This window comes from Ctenopharyngodon idella, chromosome 19 (genome assembly GCF_019924925.1).
Source record: "Ctenopharyngodon idella isolate HZGC_01 chromosome 19, HZGC01, whole genome shotgun sequence".
NCBI lineage: Eukaryota > Metazoa > Chordata > Actinopteri > Cypriniformes > Xenocyprididae > Ctenopharyngodon > Ctenopharyngodon idella.
In genome coordinates, this window is record NC_067238.1 from 12974797 (window position 1) to 12992169 (window position 17373).

The window sequence follows — 17373 nt, forward strand, 5'->3', positions numbered from 1 at the left end:
CCCTCCCTCTTGCAACAACATCTCTTCTCTCATGAAATGTTACTACTTTTTTTCTTGGACTGCATTTAACCAAAATCCCTTTAAGGCAAGTCATTTCACTTGGCAGCCTTCTTTGTAACGCTTCTTGGGCAGCTTTCAGTCATACAAGTACAGCATTCATCTCGCTGAATGGAAAAACATCAAATTCTCCAAACCTGTTCACCAAGCTTAAGATTAAATTTCATATTTGAAAATTATCACCAATGAAATATGACAATAACAGTCTTATAAGACCAGCCAATGCACATGTGCAGTCATTTTTTTTTTTTTTGCAAACAGAGCTTCTAACGGCTCTACAGGTGATGTAATGACTTTACCAACTGGTGATTGGCTCTTTTATTTAGAAGGTGGGACTTAATCCGCCATCTTGCACGTTGCAATTTCTCCCATTCATAGTAATATTAGTGCACCTTCTTTTTGTACCTAAAACATATAATATTATTATGTGACCTCCAGCGTCAGTTACGTCGCTTCACTGCCATAGAGTAGAGATGACGTGTTTTTGTAGGCCAACCCGGAAGTTAGCGGCGCACGGGTTCCCTCGATCGAAAGCCTATGCATTTTTCCCATAGACTTTTGGAAAATCGCAAAAAAATAAGTTCTGTGTTTAACAAAGGGTTATGACACTTACACGTTTTGTCTATCAAGATAATCTTTACAAGTTAACACAACATTTATACATTTTGAAGCCTAAATAAAGTCAAGCTAACAGTAGGCTATAAACGAACTACAGCACACCATGGTCGCGGATCAACACCACCAAGCTTCCTCAAACTTTATTTAAAAAACAACTTTATTTAAAAACATGCTTGCTGATTATGATCTGCGCTGTGTATGAATACATATCCACTTTTTCATGAGAAATGCTTGTTAACAACCGCCGTTTTTAAGACACAATAAAGGTTTAAAATCACAAGCGGGTTATAACTGGTGTGTTTTATGTCATAGATCAAAACGTGAAAATGTTTAGAGGCTTTGTTAACCACAGACCTTATTTCAGGTGATTTAGCAAAAACCCATTCAAAAAACCCATAGACTTTAGGGTGATGGAACCGGAAGTCCTAAAATGCTAACTCACTTCCGGGTTTTGCATACAAAAACACATCATCTCTGAGGTACTCTATCCACAAATCCTCTCTTGTGGCCTCATGGGATAGTAAAGTGTCCATCGGACGCACACTTCAGAATGTCGCCAGAAGTAGTAAGTCATCCGGGTAGCTACTTTTTTATGAGTACTGTGAATTTGGACATTCTTGTTCTGTCACATACTGTTTTTCACCTACTATTAAAGTAGGGATCGAAGTATATGATTTTTTGATGCAGCCGTAGACTTAAACACAGCCTTGTTCATTTCACTTGGATATATGTTACAATAGGGGGAAAAAATCATAACTTCTGTTTCATGCCAACTTTGAAAGCTTCCGCTAAGAAAAATAGTCTGTTAGGCCTACAATGTGCAACAGAGTGTTACTGAAGTCCACAATTGATAACTGAGATGCAAAATGTGACAATTGCATTTATACAAAATGAGAAAATGAGAGAGCGCGAGTCTGCGGTCAAATACTTAGTGATGGAAAAACAAAACTTTTTTACACTCTGAATGATTCAGAGCAGAGTTTAGCTCCAACTTGCCTCAACACAACTGCCTGGAAGTTTAGTATGCCTAATTAGACCTTGATTAGCTGGTTCAGCCAGGTGTGTTTAATTGGGATTGGAGCTAAACCAGAGATTGTATATTATAGGGAGATGAGAGGGTCTGTATCTCTTACCATTGGAGAAAGCGTAACGGCTAACTTAATCACGTGCGGCACCTCTCAGCCTATTGGGTAATGGCAGTGACATCAGTGCCCACCGTTCAAAACTCCTTCCCTGCGTACCGCCACAGCCGGAGCGTTAGCATTAACCGTTACGCTTTTTTGGCTAAAGGTTGCAGACTTGCCTTCCAGTGGCTTTGACACAACATCTAATCTGTTAAACAGTAATGCGGCACATTTGCTGCTGGTAATGCCGTAAATGAGTCCTACCTGTCGCAACATTCCCTAGTCTGCCTTCTCTTAAAAAAATACATTTTTATCAAGCTAAAATCTACATATAGTTCCCAACAAAAGTATTGTTTAGTGTAAAACATGCTGAAGATTAGCGAACAGGCTATCGATTAATTAAATGATTAGCTATTTCCCCACTCAAGCTGTTTAATCAGCATAGTGAAGCCTCTCATCCATTGACATCCATTCAAAAAACGGCCTTTTTTCTCCTTCCCTGCGTACCACCATAGGCGGAGCGTTAGCATTAGCCGTTACGCTTTTTTGGCTAAAGGTTGCAGGCTTGCCTTCCAGTGGCTTTGGCTAAACTCTGCAGGACGGTGGCCCTCTAGGACCAAGTTTGGACACCCCTGATTTAAAGCAAAATGATTCACCTTTTCAAAGCGCTCAAACACCACAGGCTGGCGAAAACTGCTGATTAAGAAAATGTAAATAAAACTAAAATTCAGCCCAAATATGTTTAATTACCACTTTCATAAACCAAATGCAAATGTTTTCATGAAAGTGTAATGTATTAAATGTAATCTATAAATAATTAAATACCATTAAATATGACGGTTCTGTAAACTGTGTGTTTTTAATAAATGTGTAGTGCTTGTTTTGGTGTATTATTAGGCAGGATTTGGCAAACTAGATCAGTTAGAAGCAATTAAATATCATTCACCTTTTTGTATCCTATTGGCATCAGTGAACCATTCAAATTTTGAAATGTTTTGAAACCAAGATTCGAAAAAGTATTACGTGACTTGGCGAGTTTGAAACAAGCTCCGAACCACTAATTCGAAATAAAAGATTCGTAAATGTTTCGAAGCTTCATTAAGCACTGTTTCAAAAGGTGCTATCACTAAATGAAAATCAGGAAAGTACTGTAGCGCCGGTTTCAGTTGCCCAGATGAGTGGACTGATATACAGCGTTGTCACTGACAATGGTAAAAATGAGTAAATATCTAACTGCTGGATGACACAAAAACTATTCTCTGTGCTTCATAACATTAAGGTTGAACCGCTGCAGTCACGTCAACTTTTTTAACGATGTCTTTACTACCTTTCTGGACCTCGAAAGTGGTGGTTAAATTGCTGTCTATGGACGAGTCATATACCTCTTGGATTTCATCAAAAATAGCTTAATTTGTGTTCCGAAGATGAATGAAGGTCTTGCAGATTTGGAATGACATGAGGGTGAGTAATTAATGACAGAATTTTCTTTTCTGGGTGAACTAAGGCTTGGCCTAATGGTTAGAGAGTTAGACTTGTAACCCGATGGTCATGGGTTTGAGTCTCAGTACCATCAGAAAATGTAGGTGGGTGAAGTGAAAGGGGGGTAATTCACCCAAAAATTAAAATTCAGTCATTAATTACTCACCCTCATGTCGTTCTACACCTGTAAGACCTTTGGAACGCAAATTAAGATGTTTTTGATGAAATCCGATGGTTCAGTGAGGCCTCTGTTGCCATGGGAGTACAGTGGTTCTACCTTAATATTACAAAGCGACGAGAATACTTTTTGTGCGCCAATATCTAGTGATGGCTGATTTCAAAACACTGCTTTGGAGCTTTACGAATTGAATCAGTGGTTCAGAGCGCCAAAGTCACGTGATTTCAGCAGTTTGGCAGTTTCATATGTGACCCGAACCACTGATTCGAAACAAAAGATTCGTAAAGCTCCGCAGTGTTTTGAAATCAGCCATCACTAGATATTGTTGAAAAGTCGTTATTTTGTTTTTTTGGCACACAAAAAGTATTCTCGTCGCTTTATAATATTAAGGTAGAACCACTGTACTCACATGAACTGTTTTAAATATGTTTTTAGTTCTGGATCTTGAGAGGTTCGGTGACATTGCTGGCAATAGAGGCCTCACTGAGCCATCGGATTTCATCAAAAATATCTTAATTTGTGTACTGAAGATAAACTAAGGTCTTACGGGTGTAGAACGACATGAGGGTGAGTAATAAATTACACTATTTTCATTTTTGGGTGAACTAACCCTTGAATGAACAGTGCTCTCTTCCAATTTCATTACTTTGAGCAGCCCCAATCACTCCTAGCACTGCAGCAAAAATGGCTGCCATACTGCTCTGGGAGTGTGTGCACTTGGATGGGTGAGTATGGGACACCATACTTGGCTACACATCACTTAACTTCACTTCAAAAAAAAAAAAAAAAAAAAAAAAAAAACCCTTCGACCTTTTGGTTGAAATTAATTGCAAAATTAACTAATGAAATTAGTTATGAGCAAAAGTTAACATCATTTGTTTGCAGAGCAGATGTCACGTGGTTGATATTTTGTTAATGTAATGAAATTGGTTAGCTTTTAAGTGTACCTTAAGTGTCCATATACTTTTTGGGGCCACTGTATAGGCCTATTGTCATTAGCATTTTATATTGTATTGAGCATTTTGCACTGTATATTGCATTGTGTCTGGATCTTATATTCATTTATCAGCAACATTCAACAAGGCATCTTCAGACAGCAGTGCCCCTTTTAACATGTGGTGACCATAAGACTTGCAGAATGTATACCGCCATTATAGAGGGAACTTTTTCAATGCCTGCAACTGGATCACTGAGGAACCACAGAGCGATGAGAAATCACTGCAGCTCAGACATTTCAAGTGCTTTGTACCGTTTTTGTGCATACTTTCATTGAACTTTCCAGAGCTCTTGCCAGTTTTATATTTCAATCTTACTCATTTGACAGCAAAGACCAGCTTGTTATAAACCATGCAGAAGGAGATGGTAGACATATGATCACTCTTGAGACTTTAGCTCAACACTAATTATCATCAATACTGCTCCAAGGGGAATTAAAGTAAAAAATGGTAACACACTCACTGGCTTAAACAGAGGAACATAAAAGAATGCAGAAGGACTCATTTTTAATCGATCACATAAACATGTGGTGAGTGCAAATTAACGTCAAGTACAAAGAGTGCTATTGTAACAAACCACTACCAGACTTAAGCCAAGATTTTTTTGTTTTTATGAAAACATCAACATGTATAAACATGTATAATATACATCACATTAAACAAAAAGCACATTCTGATTCACATGATGCCAGTTCTGTCATTTAACAGCCAATAACATAATCAAAAACTGACAGAAAAATTCATAGGTCACTCTTACTGTATTTGGGTCAATGACGTGATGGGTAATTTTTTGTCCAAAGGCCTCAATAATAATAAAAAACAAAGATATGACATCCAAAGTATGTAAGATAGTACAACTAGATCTCTTTTATTGAATCCAAAAGGTTGTTGGATTCAATAAAATTTTGCTACACATAAAGGTATTTTAAAGATTTTGAAGTGTCAAAAGGTCATTCGGTTTAACCGTCCAAAGGCCAATACAGCCATTTCATTTGTGATGATGTACATATTTTTTTTTACATATGTACATGTGTACTCTTTGAATTCTTGTACATATTTTCGGTACAACTGCTATAAAACATGGAAAATGTTGTAATATGTTAAATACTTGTACTAAATATAAAACGTTTGATTGTCCTTTTGCTAGCTAGCTAGATATCAGCCTATTAGCATTGTTTGAAAATATCGTCATCCGTTATAACCAAAAGTGTAATTCGGTAAAACCGAAATTTTGGTTAAACCAAATGAAATTTTTGGTGACAAATTTTGTCCATCTTGTAAAAAATGACAAAAGCAGTGTTAATTGATTATAAAATGCACATAATCTGATTGTTAACACTTAATAAAACTTCAAAATTAATTATATCTCCATTACGTTTTTTTACACTTTTAAAAACCTTATTCGTCAATGACCATACTCCAAAAATACTATAAAAATACAATGGAACTACCATGAAAGATGGATAAACCAGCAGACAAAAACCATAGTATTTTCATGGTACCTTTTGTTACTGTAACCAGATGCAATACAAAGGCTGTTTTCTCAAAAATGTGAAAATGTATTTATGTTTGGCTGTTTGCAGTATTTTCTGAATTATGGAGATAAAAAAAGATATCCAACATTGTTTTCTTCATCAAAACAGTAGGCTACTAGCATGTAAGCAGTACCATCTTAAACTAATTAAGTCAACCATGTTTAGTAGAAGTTGCTCTCCAGTTTTCTACTTCAGTATTTTTTGTTCGCCTGAGATTTGTAAAGATGACTTTATTTACACAAATATACATAAACATGTATAACAAATATTTGAAAATTGCGTTGTTTACATATTGATTTTGTTACAGAGATTTGTGCTTTTGGGAAGGTTTGGCCGGACGTGCCACGTCACACAGCGTGAATCCATCCATTGGTCAAACACAAGCATATGCTGCTCCTTTTTTCCTCCCTATGGCAGTTTAACGCCCCAAACAGTAAATAATATTTTGCCCAATCAGCCTAACAAAAGCGCATACCTTCGAGAAACACTTTTTATGACTGCCATATGCATTTTTAATCGGCTTTGTAATCGTTTGTAGTAGTCGTTCCCTTTGTATTGTTTTCTTTTGCATCACTTTTCGAGACAATGGAGTCTCTTCGCCATCAGCGCTTACAGCCCGGTATCGGATACGGAGCGAGCGCGACCGGGACGCTTCGGTCCCTGCGGCCCGGTGTAACCGGCACTCTTTCCTCGGCACAGGGTTCCCACATCTCGGTGTCTGCTTCCCCGGGGCCGCCGCCACCACTGCCGCCCCTTCAACTCCACAGCCTCGGGTCCGGTATCATGGGCAGCGGGTTTGGGTCGGTGGACATGGCGGCGGCAGGTCTGGGTCTGTCCAATCCCACCAACCCAGCGGTTCTGAGGGAGGCGGTGGACGCCGTGGTCAGGAGCTTTGCCAAACACACGCAAGGATACGGCAGGGGTATGTGGGGTCAACATGAAGATGTTTTGCACTATGGAAGCATAAGGGTCAATGATAAATAATGACAAAGCTTTTAAAAATATAGTCCTAAATGTAAAGTGCTTAGAAATGGAATATTTGTATTCAAATGGGTTCTTCTATTCTATTCTTATTTTTTTCTTCTATACATTTTTAAGATGTTTTTTTACTTTAAATGACTCTAAAATGACTCTAGAAATGTACATGTAAAAAGTGGTGTAACCATCATATAAATTAATACATTTGTCATTTTCGCAACAATTGCCACTATTGCAGACTTATGTTTTTAAAATGTAAATCTTTTTTTTTTTTTTTACACCACCGAGACATTGATTTTGAGCCCTCCAAAATATGACTTTAATTCAGAAATTATCATATGAGAGTTTCATTTCCTGTAAGAATTGCATTTTTAATGTATTTTTGAATTATTTAATAGGCTAGATCTGGACCAAAAAAAAAAAGAGTGTCACATCATTGACACACATGGAAGATATTTCAAACAAACACATTCAGAAATGTGTCTTGAAACTTTCTCTCTCTCTCTCTCTCTCTCTCTCTCTCTCTCTCTCTCTCTCTTCCCTGAAACATAACTTCAGGCTGTGTCTCAGCAGGATGGGTTTTGAATCTCATTTCCCTTCAAAATAAAAGAAAAAAATATTTTGCTGAAAAATATTGAGCCTATATTTAGAATCATTGTGATTCTAAATTATTATCATTGCTGCAATGTGAAAACAATTGATGTCAATAATATTTTTTATAATATTTAAACATTAAATTTATTTAAATTAAAAAGTTGAGTCATCAAGAACAATAACAAAGTCAGAGGGATGGCGGTGTGTTCAATTGTTATGAAAATAATATCACACTGCAAAAAACAAACAAAAAAAACCCCTAAAAACTGGCTTAATTTTTATGCAAAATATTGTTTTCTTTTGATGTTTAATATTTTATACCCCGAAATATTATGTGAAATAAATATTACCCAGACATGCTCTTTATGACATTCAGCTCGCTAATAGACTATCACTATAGGTGGATTTGAACGTTCGATTCGACTGCTCAAAGCAGATTGAGCCCCCTGACATGCTGACCTAAATACATTGGGGATTATTGTCGGATAAATTCTGTTGCCAGTGTACTTTAGAGGCAGGTTAAGTTTATTAATCTACCTCTGAGACACCTCAGACCATCTGAATGTAACAGAAGTTCATCTTTCATTTACGGAAGAAAGGCCTTTATATAATTGTGATAATTTCCAAATACACCACCCTTATTTCCTGTTAGAAACTAGTATCTAAGTAATTCCACAACAACAAGCTTCCTTTATATCGGCCATTAAATGAGCATGTCCTTTTCATTGTGTGCTGAGACCGTCACAGCGAAAGATTTATGAACTGTTTTGTAAGAGTGTAGATATTTTGCTCTATTTATTTAGCCCTCTAGCATGCCACTTCCAAACAAACTTAAAGTTCAACCTGCTTTGTATTGTTACAGTGTCAGTAGTATATATAAATGAACAATGTTTACTTGTTCTTTTTCTTACTTGGACCGAGAAATTCCTGTTTATTTGTCAGCTAAAGTCCTACGGATGACGCAAAACGTGCCATTAGGTGGACCTTTGACAGCTTCCAGGGCTTTTGTGAAAACTGCAGATTCTACTTCCACATTTTTGTATCCCTCCCCACAGGCTGGGCAGAAGGTTTTTAATTTATCCCCTCCGTTTCGCCTAAAACACTTGCTGATCAGGTTTAAAGGGTTAGTTCACCCAAAAATGAAAAACGTGTCGTTCCAAACCCGTAAGAACTTTGTTGATCTTCGAAACTATATTAAGATATTTTTGATGAAATACATGAGCTTTCGATAAACTGCAACACAACTAGCACTGTCAAGGCCCAGAAAGGTAGTAAAGACATCGTTAAAATAGTCCACGTGACTACAGTGGTTCAACCTTAATGTTGTGAAGTGATGAGAATACTTTTTATGTTTAAAAACAAATATCTTAATTTGTGTTCTGAAGATCAATAAAGGTCTTGTGGTTTGGAATGACATGAGGGTGAGTAATTTTCCTTTTTGGGTGAACTTCCCCTTAAAATATGTATGTATGTTTGCATTAAAGGGGTAATTTACCACTGGCAAAATGGCCTTTCAATAAAACTTCACTGCCTGTGCAGTAGAAAGACAAAAGCCGGAATTTATTTATTTAAATTGGTGCTACCTAACTAGAAAAAAAACAGAGAAAAAGGGCTGTTGTCTTCCCTCTTGCCAAATAGATAGGAAAACTTCAACACCCATAATTCACTAGGCATGTTGCCATCTAAGGCTAAAGTAGGTATAAACATTTGGTTTGAAACTTACTTCACGACCGTTAAAAAATATGTTCTATATAGTATGAATGAATTTGGATGTACTACATCCGCCATGTTGTCACTGTCATTTGACCTGTGGCGTCAGTTGCGTCGCTTTACCGCCATTCACAAATCCTCTCCCATGGCCTCATGGGATAGTAAAGCGCCCGTCAAATGCGCACGTCAGAATCTCGGTGGAAGTAGTAGGTCATCCGGGTACTTTTTGCCTACTGTTTTTCGATTAATATGTATTTTGGATGCTACTCTATTGGTGTGCTGTTTTTCGTATACTATATAGTAGGGAAGTATTCTATTTCAGATGCAGCGACTGGGTTTTGTAGTTTGAATTTCCATTGCGGTGTTCTCTTAATATTTACTATTCTTTGCAGCCTTAGCCACTGCCTAAAACACGAGACTGGAAACTGAAAGTAACTTACTGCCGCTAAATGTTTACTCTTTGAATTCTTGCACCCAGGAACAATACAAGTCAACACCATTGTGACTAAAAGTTTGCTAAGAAGTATTTCCTACTCAAGCACGGCAGTATTTGACTATGGTCAATCCAATAGGAGCAGACTAGAAGTGGCCTTAGACGGCAACATGTCTAGTGCATTATGGGTGATGGTTTTCTTACCTATTTGGCAAAAGGGAAGACAGCAGCCCTTTTTCTCTTTCTTTTTCTAGTGAAGTAACATGCTGTCAACACTAAATGCCTGAGGTAAATATAATGCTACATGAGATATTATTCTCAAGCTGTTTTATTGATATCCTTCCGCAGTTGAAACACTGGTTGAGAGATTACATGTAAACATATCGATCTTAAAACATATCTCGAAACATATCTCTTCTTCTTCTGCGCTTTTTACTGGTAGCAAACAGATTTGCATTACCGCTCACGCCCCCTTCTGGATTGGAGTGTGGATCGCCTGTGACCGACTGTATTTGTCGTGTGACTGCATGAACCGAACCGTAACTTCCGTACCGTGGCGGTTTGGGACAAATACATGTACTGTTACACCTCTATTGAATGTAACTAAAGAAACAGAATTAGTGTATGATATCAAGTGTATGATGATTTGTGAAATGTGATTGCCGTTGCTTCAAGCCACATTTGAACTCACAAGTCTTAAAATATACTTGAATGGTGTTGTATATTCTGATATGATGTTTCTGATTCCCACAGTGAATGTCGTGGAGGCCTTACAGGAGTTCTGGCAGATGAAGCAGTCACGGGGTGCTGACCTGAGAAACGGCGCTCTCGTAGTCTATGAGATGGTCCCATCCAATAACCCCCCTTACGTCTGCTACGTCAGTCTCCCTGGGGGCAGTTGCTTCGGGAGTTTTCAGGCAAGCACCTCATGCAACATTCCCTTTGCATTTTCCAATGCATTTCTCTCTGAACCTCAGATCTTCCGAAAATAAATAATTGTATTTTGGTTGCCATCTGTGTCTGCATATTTTCTGTCTAATGTTTTCTCTTGAGGATCTCTTGGAAATGAATTCTGTGAGCATCTTCAGGATTCGATTACAGTGTGGTTAAATAGAATCTTTGATCTTCTCAGTTCTGCCCGACCAAAGCCGAAGCGAGGAGGAGCGCGGCCAAAATTGCCCTAATGAATTCTGTTTTCAATGAGCATCCATCTCGACGCATCACAGATGAGTTCATAGAGAAGAGTGTGTGTGAGGCTCTAGCCTCTTTTAACGTGAGTTCTCACGGTCATCTGGGGGCAGAATTAAAATTCAAGCTTCATTTTCTCACCCTCGGCATGTTCACACTGTCCCCCGGTTTCACAGACAAGGCTTAAGCTAGTTCTAGACTAAAATGCATGTTTGAGCTGTTTTAACTGACAGTAACTTGCACGGACATATCTTAAAATATGTCACTGCCATTGTTTTGTCTCAAGATGCACACCAATAATGTGTTTTTCTAGTGAACGTTTATAAAAGCTACTTAAATGCCCTAATTGAACTAAGGCCTAATCCTGGTTTAAACTAAGCCCTGTCTGTGAAACCGGGAAATGTTAAGATTTCAATTAATAAGAACTGAAATTTCAGTTTAGCTCTGACTGTTTAATGAAAAAATCATTCAGACAAACACTCTCAAAATAACATTCTTGTTTATGAAGAGTGTAAGAAAATGATGACAGAATTTTTTATTTTCATGTGAACCATGTTTTACTTGCATTTTTAAAAATAATTTGACCTAGACTATTGTTTAAACGTTTGGGGTCAGTACGTTTTTTTTAAATGGCTGCTTTTATTTGATAAAAAATAGAGTAAAAAGGTAATGTATTGTGAAATATTATTACAATTTTACAATAACTGTTTTCTGTTTTAATATATTTTACAATGTAATTTATTCCTGTGATGGCAAAGCTGAATTTTCAGCATCATTACTTCAGTCTTCAGTGTAACATGATCCTTCAGAAATCATTTTAATATCATGATTTGCTGCTCAAGAAACATTTTTATCATTATCAATGTTAAAAACAGTTTTTCTGCTTAAGATTTTTGTAGAAACCATTATACATCTTGTCAGGATTCTTTGATGAATAGAAAGTTCAAAAATCTTTAAATCTTTTGAAATATTATAATTGTCTTTACTGTCACTTTTGATCAATTTAATGCATCTTTGCTAAATCTTACTGACCCCCAACCTTTAAAAAGTAGTGTATTGTTGACATTGTTTATCTTTACTCATCTTTATTAACTGCAGGGAAACAGAGAAGAAGCTGATAACCCAAGTACAGGCATCGGTGCTTTTCGCTTCATGTTAGAATCTAACAAGGGGAAGTCTATGCTAGAGTTCCAGGTAAGTGAGATCATGATTGGACTGCATGGAAAGATGTGAGTAAATGTACATGTGACTTTAAGATTCACATATTTAACATTTTTCTTAGGAACTGATGACAGTTTTCCAGCTTCTCCATTGGAATGGTAGTCTCAAAGCCATGAGAGAAAGGCAGTGCTCCCGTCAGGTGAAGACAAATATTCTATTTTCAATTGGGGAAAAAAGTCATATCATGAGAAATCAAATAGTCCTTCATCTTTTGAAATAAAAGTTAAACATGCAATAAAAGTGCACTACGAAAACATGCTGTAACTTTAAGACTCCAAAAATACCATTTATTAACATTATTCTGACATGATCGCCCATGTTTACGTCAACAACAACTATTTTGAGTTCAGAAACTTGGCCAGCCCAGTCACATTCTGACTTTATAACTCACAATTCTGACTTTATAACACAATTCTGACTTTATAACACATAATTTTGACTTTATAACACACAATTCTGACTTTATAGCTCACAATTCTGACTTTATAGCTCACAATTCTGACTTTATAACACATAATTCTGACTTTATAACACAATTCTGACTTTATAACACAATTCTGACTTTATAACTCACAATTCTGACTTTATAGCTCACAATTCTGACTTTATAACACACAATTCTGACTTTATAGCTCACAATTCTGACTTTATAACACACAATTCTGACTTTATAACGCACAATTCTGACTTTATAACACAATTCTGACTTTATAACTCACAATTCTGACTTTATAACACACAATTGTCAAAAAAAAAGTCAGAATGGCGAGTTCAGTGGCGGAAACAAGCTTCCATACTACTAAAATAACACTGGCAAACTGTTCATTAAAAAACTAAAATATGACATTTAAGAAAAAATCTGTAAAAAAAATATATCATATTTAATAAAAAATATAAAAATAAAAACAAATTCAAAATATTAATAAAAACTATCATAGTATCATTGATACTAAAATAACTGGCAAAATGTTTATGAAAAACTAAAATATGATTGCATTTTGGCACAAAAAGACTAAAATCATTAGTCAAAAGACTCAAGTCATATTATTTGTTTCCTAATTTTTGTATTTGTTATTATTCCCTTATTAGTTCTTTGTAAATATTTATTTGACGCATTGATATGTTTCACTGACCTATCTACAGTATGTATAACAATTAGCCTCTTTTGTAAACAGGAAGTGCTTGCTCATTACTCCCACCGAGCGCTAGACGATGACATGCGTACACAAATGGCCGCTGACTGGGTCAGCCGAGAACACGCTTTATCCGGTACAATCAATCGAGAGATGGCCGCCACCGAGCGCGAGCTGGAAGAGGCGCGTCTGGCAGGACGAGAGCTGCGGTTTTATAAGGAAAAGAAAGACATTCTGCTAATGGCAGTGGGGCAGCTAGGTGGGTCAAACACTACAACTCTGCCCTGCACATGCTGAAGAGCATGAAGATGTGTCAGATGTGGCATATGATTGTACCAGATAGCACTCCAAAACTCAAAACAGTCTTTTTTTAAACTTGTGTATGTGTGTTTGTGTGTGAGGAGTCAAAGAATCAGCATTTTGAATAATTCCACAGACAAACACTACAATGAATTATACGTTTGTTGTTGTTGTTTTTTTTTTTAAGATCTAAACAAGGCATTTTAAACTTGAAACGGAATCAAGTGCTATATTGCTCTTATTACTATACCAGTATTATCCTCCAGTGTTATCGATCGACTGTACTGGCATATTGACCTACTATGTCTGAGTCGGGAAAATCAATTTTGAGGCCTTCTTAAAAATCTTTGCATTGTAGTTCTCATGAATCCTGTTACGCATGGGCGCTGCTTTTTTTTAGCTAACTCGCCAAAGCACTGCCCATTAGTTTTTGTTGTGTGGACACAACGATACAGTAATTTTCAGTATTCTGCATTTATATTCACAGAATAGCCTTGCTCATTTAATTGCTACATATATGTGCTTTTGGTGAATATACAAACCTTTTCTTTGTAATGTTAATCTAAAGTATGTTCATGTAAACACGCATTTATATACAGTACTTTTAAGTTAACTAAACATTTCTGCGAGAGCCATAAGTGTTTGCTAAGGGAGCAACTACACTATATTTCATAACACGAAGGTCGGGTTTTCTCACACTGTCACAGCACCAAAATCCCAGCACAGGAAACATACCAAGGCTGTTTCCTCCGGCCTATTGAAAGAAAACCTGAAGCTGTGCCCTCATTAGATTGCCTTCCGTTACCTTTGTGATTGTAGAGCAATCATGCTCATTTCAAGGCAACATTTGATTTCTACCTCCTCTCTCAAAGCTTTTGTGAACTTTTTTACCATATATACATACTAGTGCAGATGGGATTTGTGTTAAGATGAGCAATGCTTTGAAATGTGATGCTTCACTCAGACCAACAGGAAATGAAACCATGCACTGGCGGTCAAAACTTTGAAATAACTAAGATTTTTAATGATTTGGAAAGAAGTCTTTTATGCTGCTTTGATTATTTATCATTATTGGTGCTCAGTTATTAATGATGGTTTTTATTATTGTCAATGGTGAAAACATTTTTTACTGCTTAATATTTTTGATGAATAGAAATTAAAAAAAAAAAAATGTATTTGAAATAGAAAACTTTTGTAACTGTATTTAGTGTCACTTGAATCAATTTAATGCATTGAATAAAAGTATTAATTTCTGGGTCTTTTTTAAAGATCTTTTAAATTTTTTTAAAAATGGTAGTGTATCATGGTTTCCAAAAATATTAAGCAGCACAACTGTTGCGGGAAAATATGATGTACATTGTGGCAATGAATTAAGAATTCGTTCCTACAACTTACTAATTCACCCAAAAATTAAAATTCTCTCATTTACTTCCTCAAGTTGTTCCAAACCTGTATGAATTTCTTTCTTCTGCTGAACACAAAAGAAGATATTTTGAAGAATGTTTTTAACCAAACAGCGACAGAATTTTCATTTTTGGGCGAACTATCCCTTTAAGTAAATTGTGCGCATGATACAATAATTCGTTCCCTCGTTTTACAAAATTGTGGCCACGTTGTAATAACTTGTTCCCTTGTATTAGTTAAATCAAAAATAGGGAACAAGTTAGTACAACCTGGCCACTATTTACAAAAACGAGGGAACAAATTAATAAGTTGTGGGAACTCATTCTTAATTCGTTGCCACAGTTTAACTAAAATGAGGGAATGAATTCTTAATTTCTGGCCAATATATATATATATATATATATATATATATATATATATATAATGTTTTTTTTTTTTTTTTGTCCGCATGTGCGGGGCTCCATAATACATGTTTCTTGAGCAGCAAATCAGCATATTAGAATGATTTCTGAAGGATCATGTGACACTAAAGACTGGAGTAATGATGCTGAAAATTCAGGTTTGCATCACAGAAATATATTACATTTTAAACTATATTCAAATGGAAAGCAGATATTTAATTTATTTAAAATAATATTTCATAATATTACTGTTTTTACTGTATTTTTCATCAAATAAATGCAGCTTTGGTGAGCATAAGAGACTTGCTTCAAAATAATTACAAATTTAATCTGATTCCAAACTTTTCACCACCAGTGTATATGGCGTCTTATAGACACTTGTTGGTTTCCCAACTCAAGATGGTCCATATAGCCTGTACTGTTTATAAAATATTTACAGTTTAAAACATCTAAATACAATGAAATATTTTGAATTGTAACCCCATTCTTATTCCGTCATCATAATTAATTGTATTATAATTGATTATTATGCGTTACTGGGTGAAGTGATGATGTAAACTTGTTAATGTTTTTTGTTTTATCCCAGTCATTTGCTTCAGTATTAGAGGTCACAACAGCATCAGTCAGTTACTTTTCAGATCATTTTAGATCAGCTTCGAAGTATCACTGCTGTCTGCTTGAACTGAATTTTAAAGGACTAGCTGCTGAATCTTGATATTAACTCATCACAATGTAATGATGATCAATGTAGGATGTGCGTGGTGCAAAACTTCAATTGATTGTCATTATTAGCCAGACATTTCTGAAAATATACTATTAAGGGCTAATTGTAATCACTTGCTTTCCTTGTGTTTCAGACTTGTGCATTTGTGGTCTTAAACAGCAAAGTTAAATTGCAGAACTGTCTTAATAATTCAATTAAAGCCCTGGTAGTTTATAGGCTGGCATCATTAAAATTGGCAATATATGCAGACTATATTACAGTCCTTAACATGACATAAGAAACAAGAAAGTTTTTCAGTAAACTATGCACACACACACAGTTTGTAAAATACAGCTTTGTCACTGAAAATCTAAAGCCCCCTTTCTTTAAACGTTCATGATGTGCAGGCGATTATGAAGGATCACTACAAATAATTTATTTATTCAGACCATGAATTTTGTGAAATGACAATGATACATTTTGTGAAAGACGGGCCATTACTAACAGTACTATGTGCAGTTATTATCAGTATATCTTTTTCAATGTAATTATTATCTGAATCATATGTTTCTGAAAAGAATTTCTTTGTGAGTGTATTTTCAATGTAATTTTGCAAGACCTCTGTTGTTTGTATTAATTTTCTTTTTTTTTTTTTTTGTCTTTTGAATCCTTCATATTTCAGTGTATTGACATGTAAACTGCATATACATGTGCATTGCATATAATTTTATACAATTTGTTGGGCCTTTTCCCTGCTGTTTTTACACTCTTGTTTACCAAAATTATTTTTCAATTAATACTCAAGGTAGTGAATTTGAATCGGTGCATGTCAAGACATTTTATACATTCTCTATTTGTTTTGTATGAATAGTCTAACTGCCGTTTTACATGTTTTATAAGATTTTGGTGCGTAGCCATTTGTTTTTTGTTGATTTATATTCTTTACAAATCAATAAAGAGCCTTTTCATATATATATATTATAGTGTAACTTCTCACAATCTTGACTGTAAAAAACTCAGTGTAAAACAACTTATCAGGTTGTGGTCCATGAAGGTTACAAAATCAGAAAAAAAGATATAAACTCGTCAAATATGTTCTTCAGTAAATGCATTGAGCTTGTATAGAAGAAATTAGACTTTTATTGAGCAAGGACTTTTATTTTGAAACCAAACTAGTTACATGTTTAACGTCATAACTCTTTGATTATATATTTGTTTATAATATAATACATCAATTTGGGAAACAAACGTGTTGTACTATATTGGTATTTTAAAGTAAGTGATAAATTTCAGCTCATTAAACGAACTTGTTGACATTTTTG

General features: G+C 35.6%; 1 protein-coding gene across 1 annotated transcript; it reads left to right on the forward strand.

Moving 5' to 3' along the window:
* The first annotated feature begins 6248 nt into the window (after window positions 1-6248).
* Window positions 6249-17025, forward strand: lix1l (limb and CNS expressed 1 like). The gene is made up of 6 exons (XM_051873411.1): window positions 6249-6908; window positions 10455-10618; window positions 10834-10974; window positions 11988-12083; window positions 12172-12249; window positions 13286-17025. Exons 1-6 carry the CDS (start codon window positions 6572-6574, stop codon window positions 13538-13540), a joined length of 1071 nt encoding a protein of 356 aa, XP_051729371.1. The 5' UTR covers window positions 6249-6571; the 3' UTR covers window positions 13541-17025.
* Window positions 17026-17373: the final 348 nt, after the last annotated feature.

What these genes read in the sequence shown, in the direction of transcription:
- lix1l (XM_051873411.1), top strand. Translation starts at nt 6,572, where the DNA reads ATGGAGTCTCTTCGCCATCAGCGCTTACAGCCCGGTATCGGATACGGA. An exon ending in CACGCAAGGATACGGCAGGG is followed by an intron (nt 6,909 to 10,454) that starts GTATGTGGGGTC and finishes TGATTCCCACAG; the next exon opens with TGAATGTCGTGGAGGCCTTA. An exon ending in GTTGCTTCGGGAGTTTTCAG is followed by an intron (nt 10,619 to 10,833) that starts GCAAGCACCTCA and finishes TGATCTTCTCAG; the next exon opens with TTCTGCCCGACCAAAGCCGA.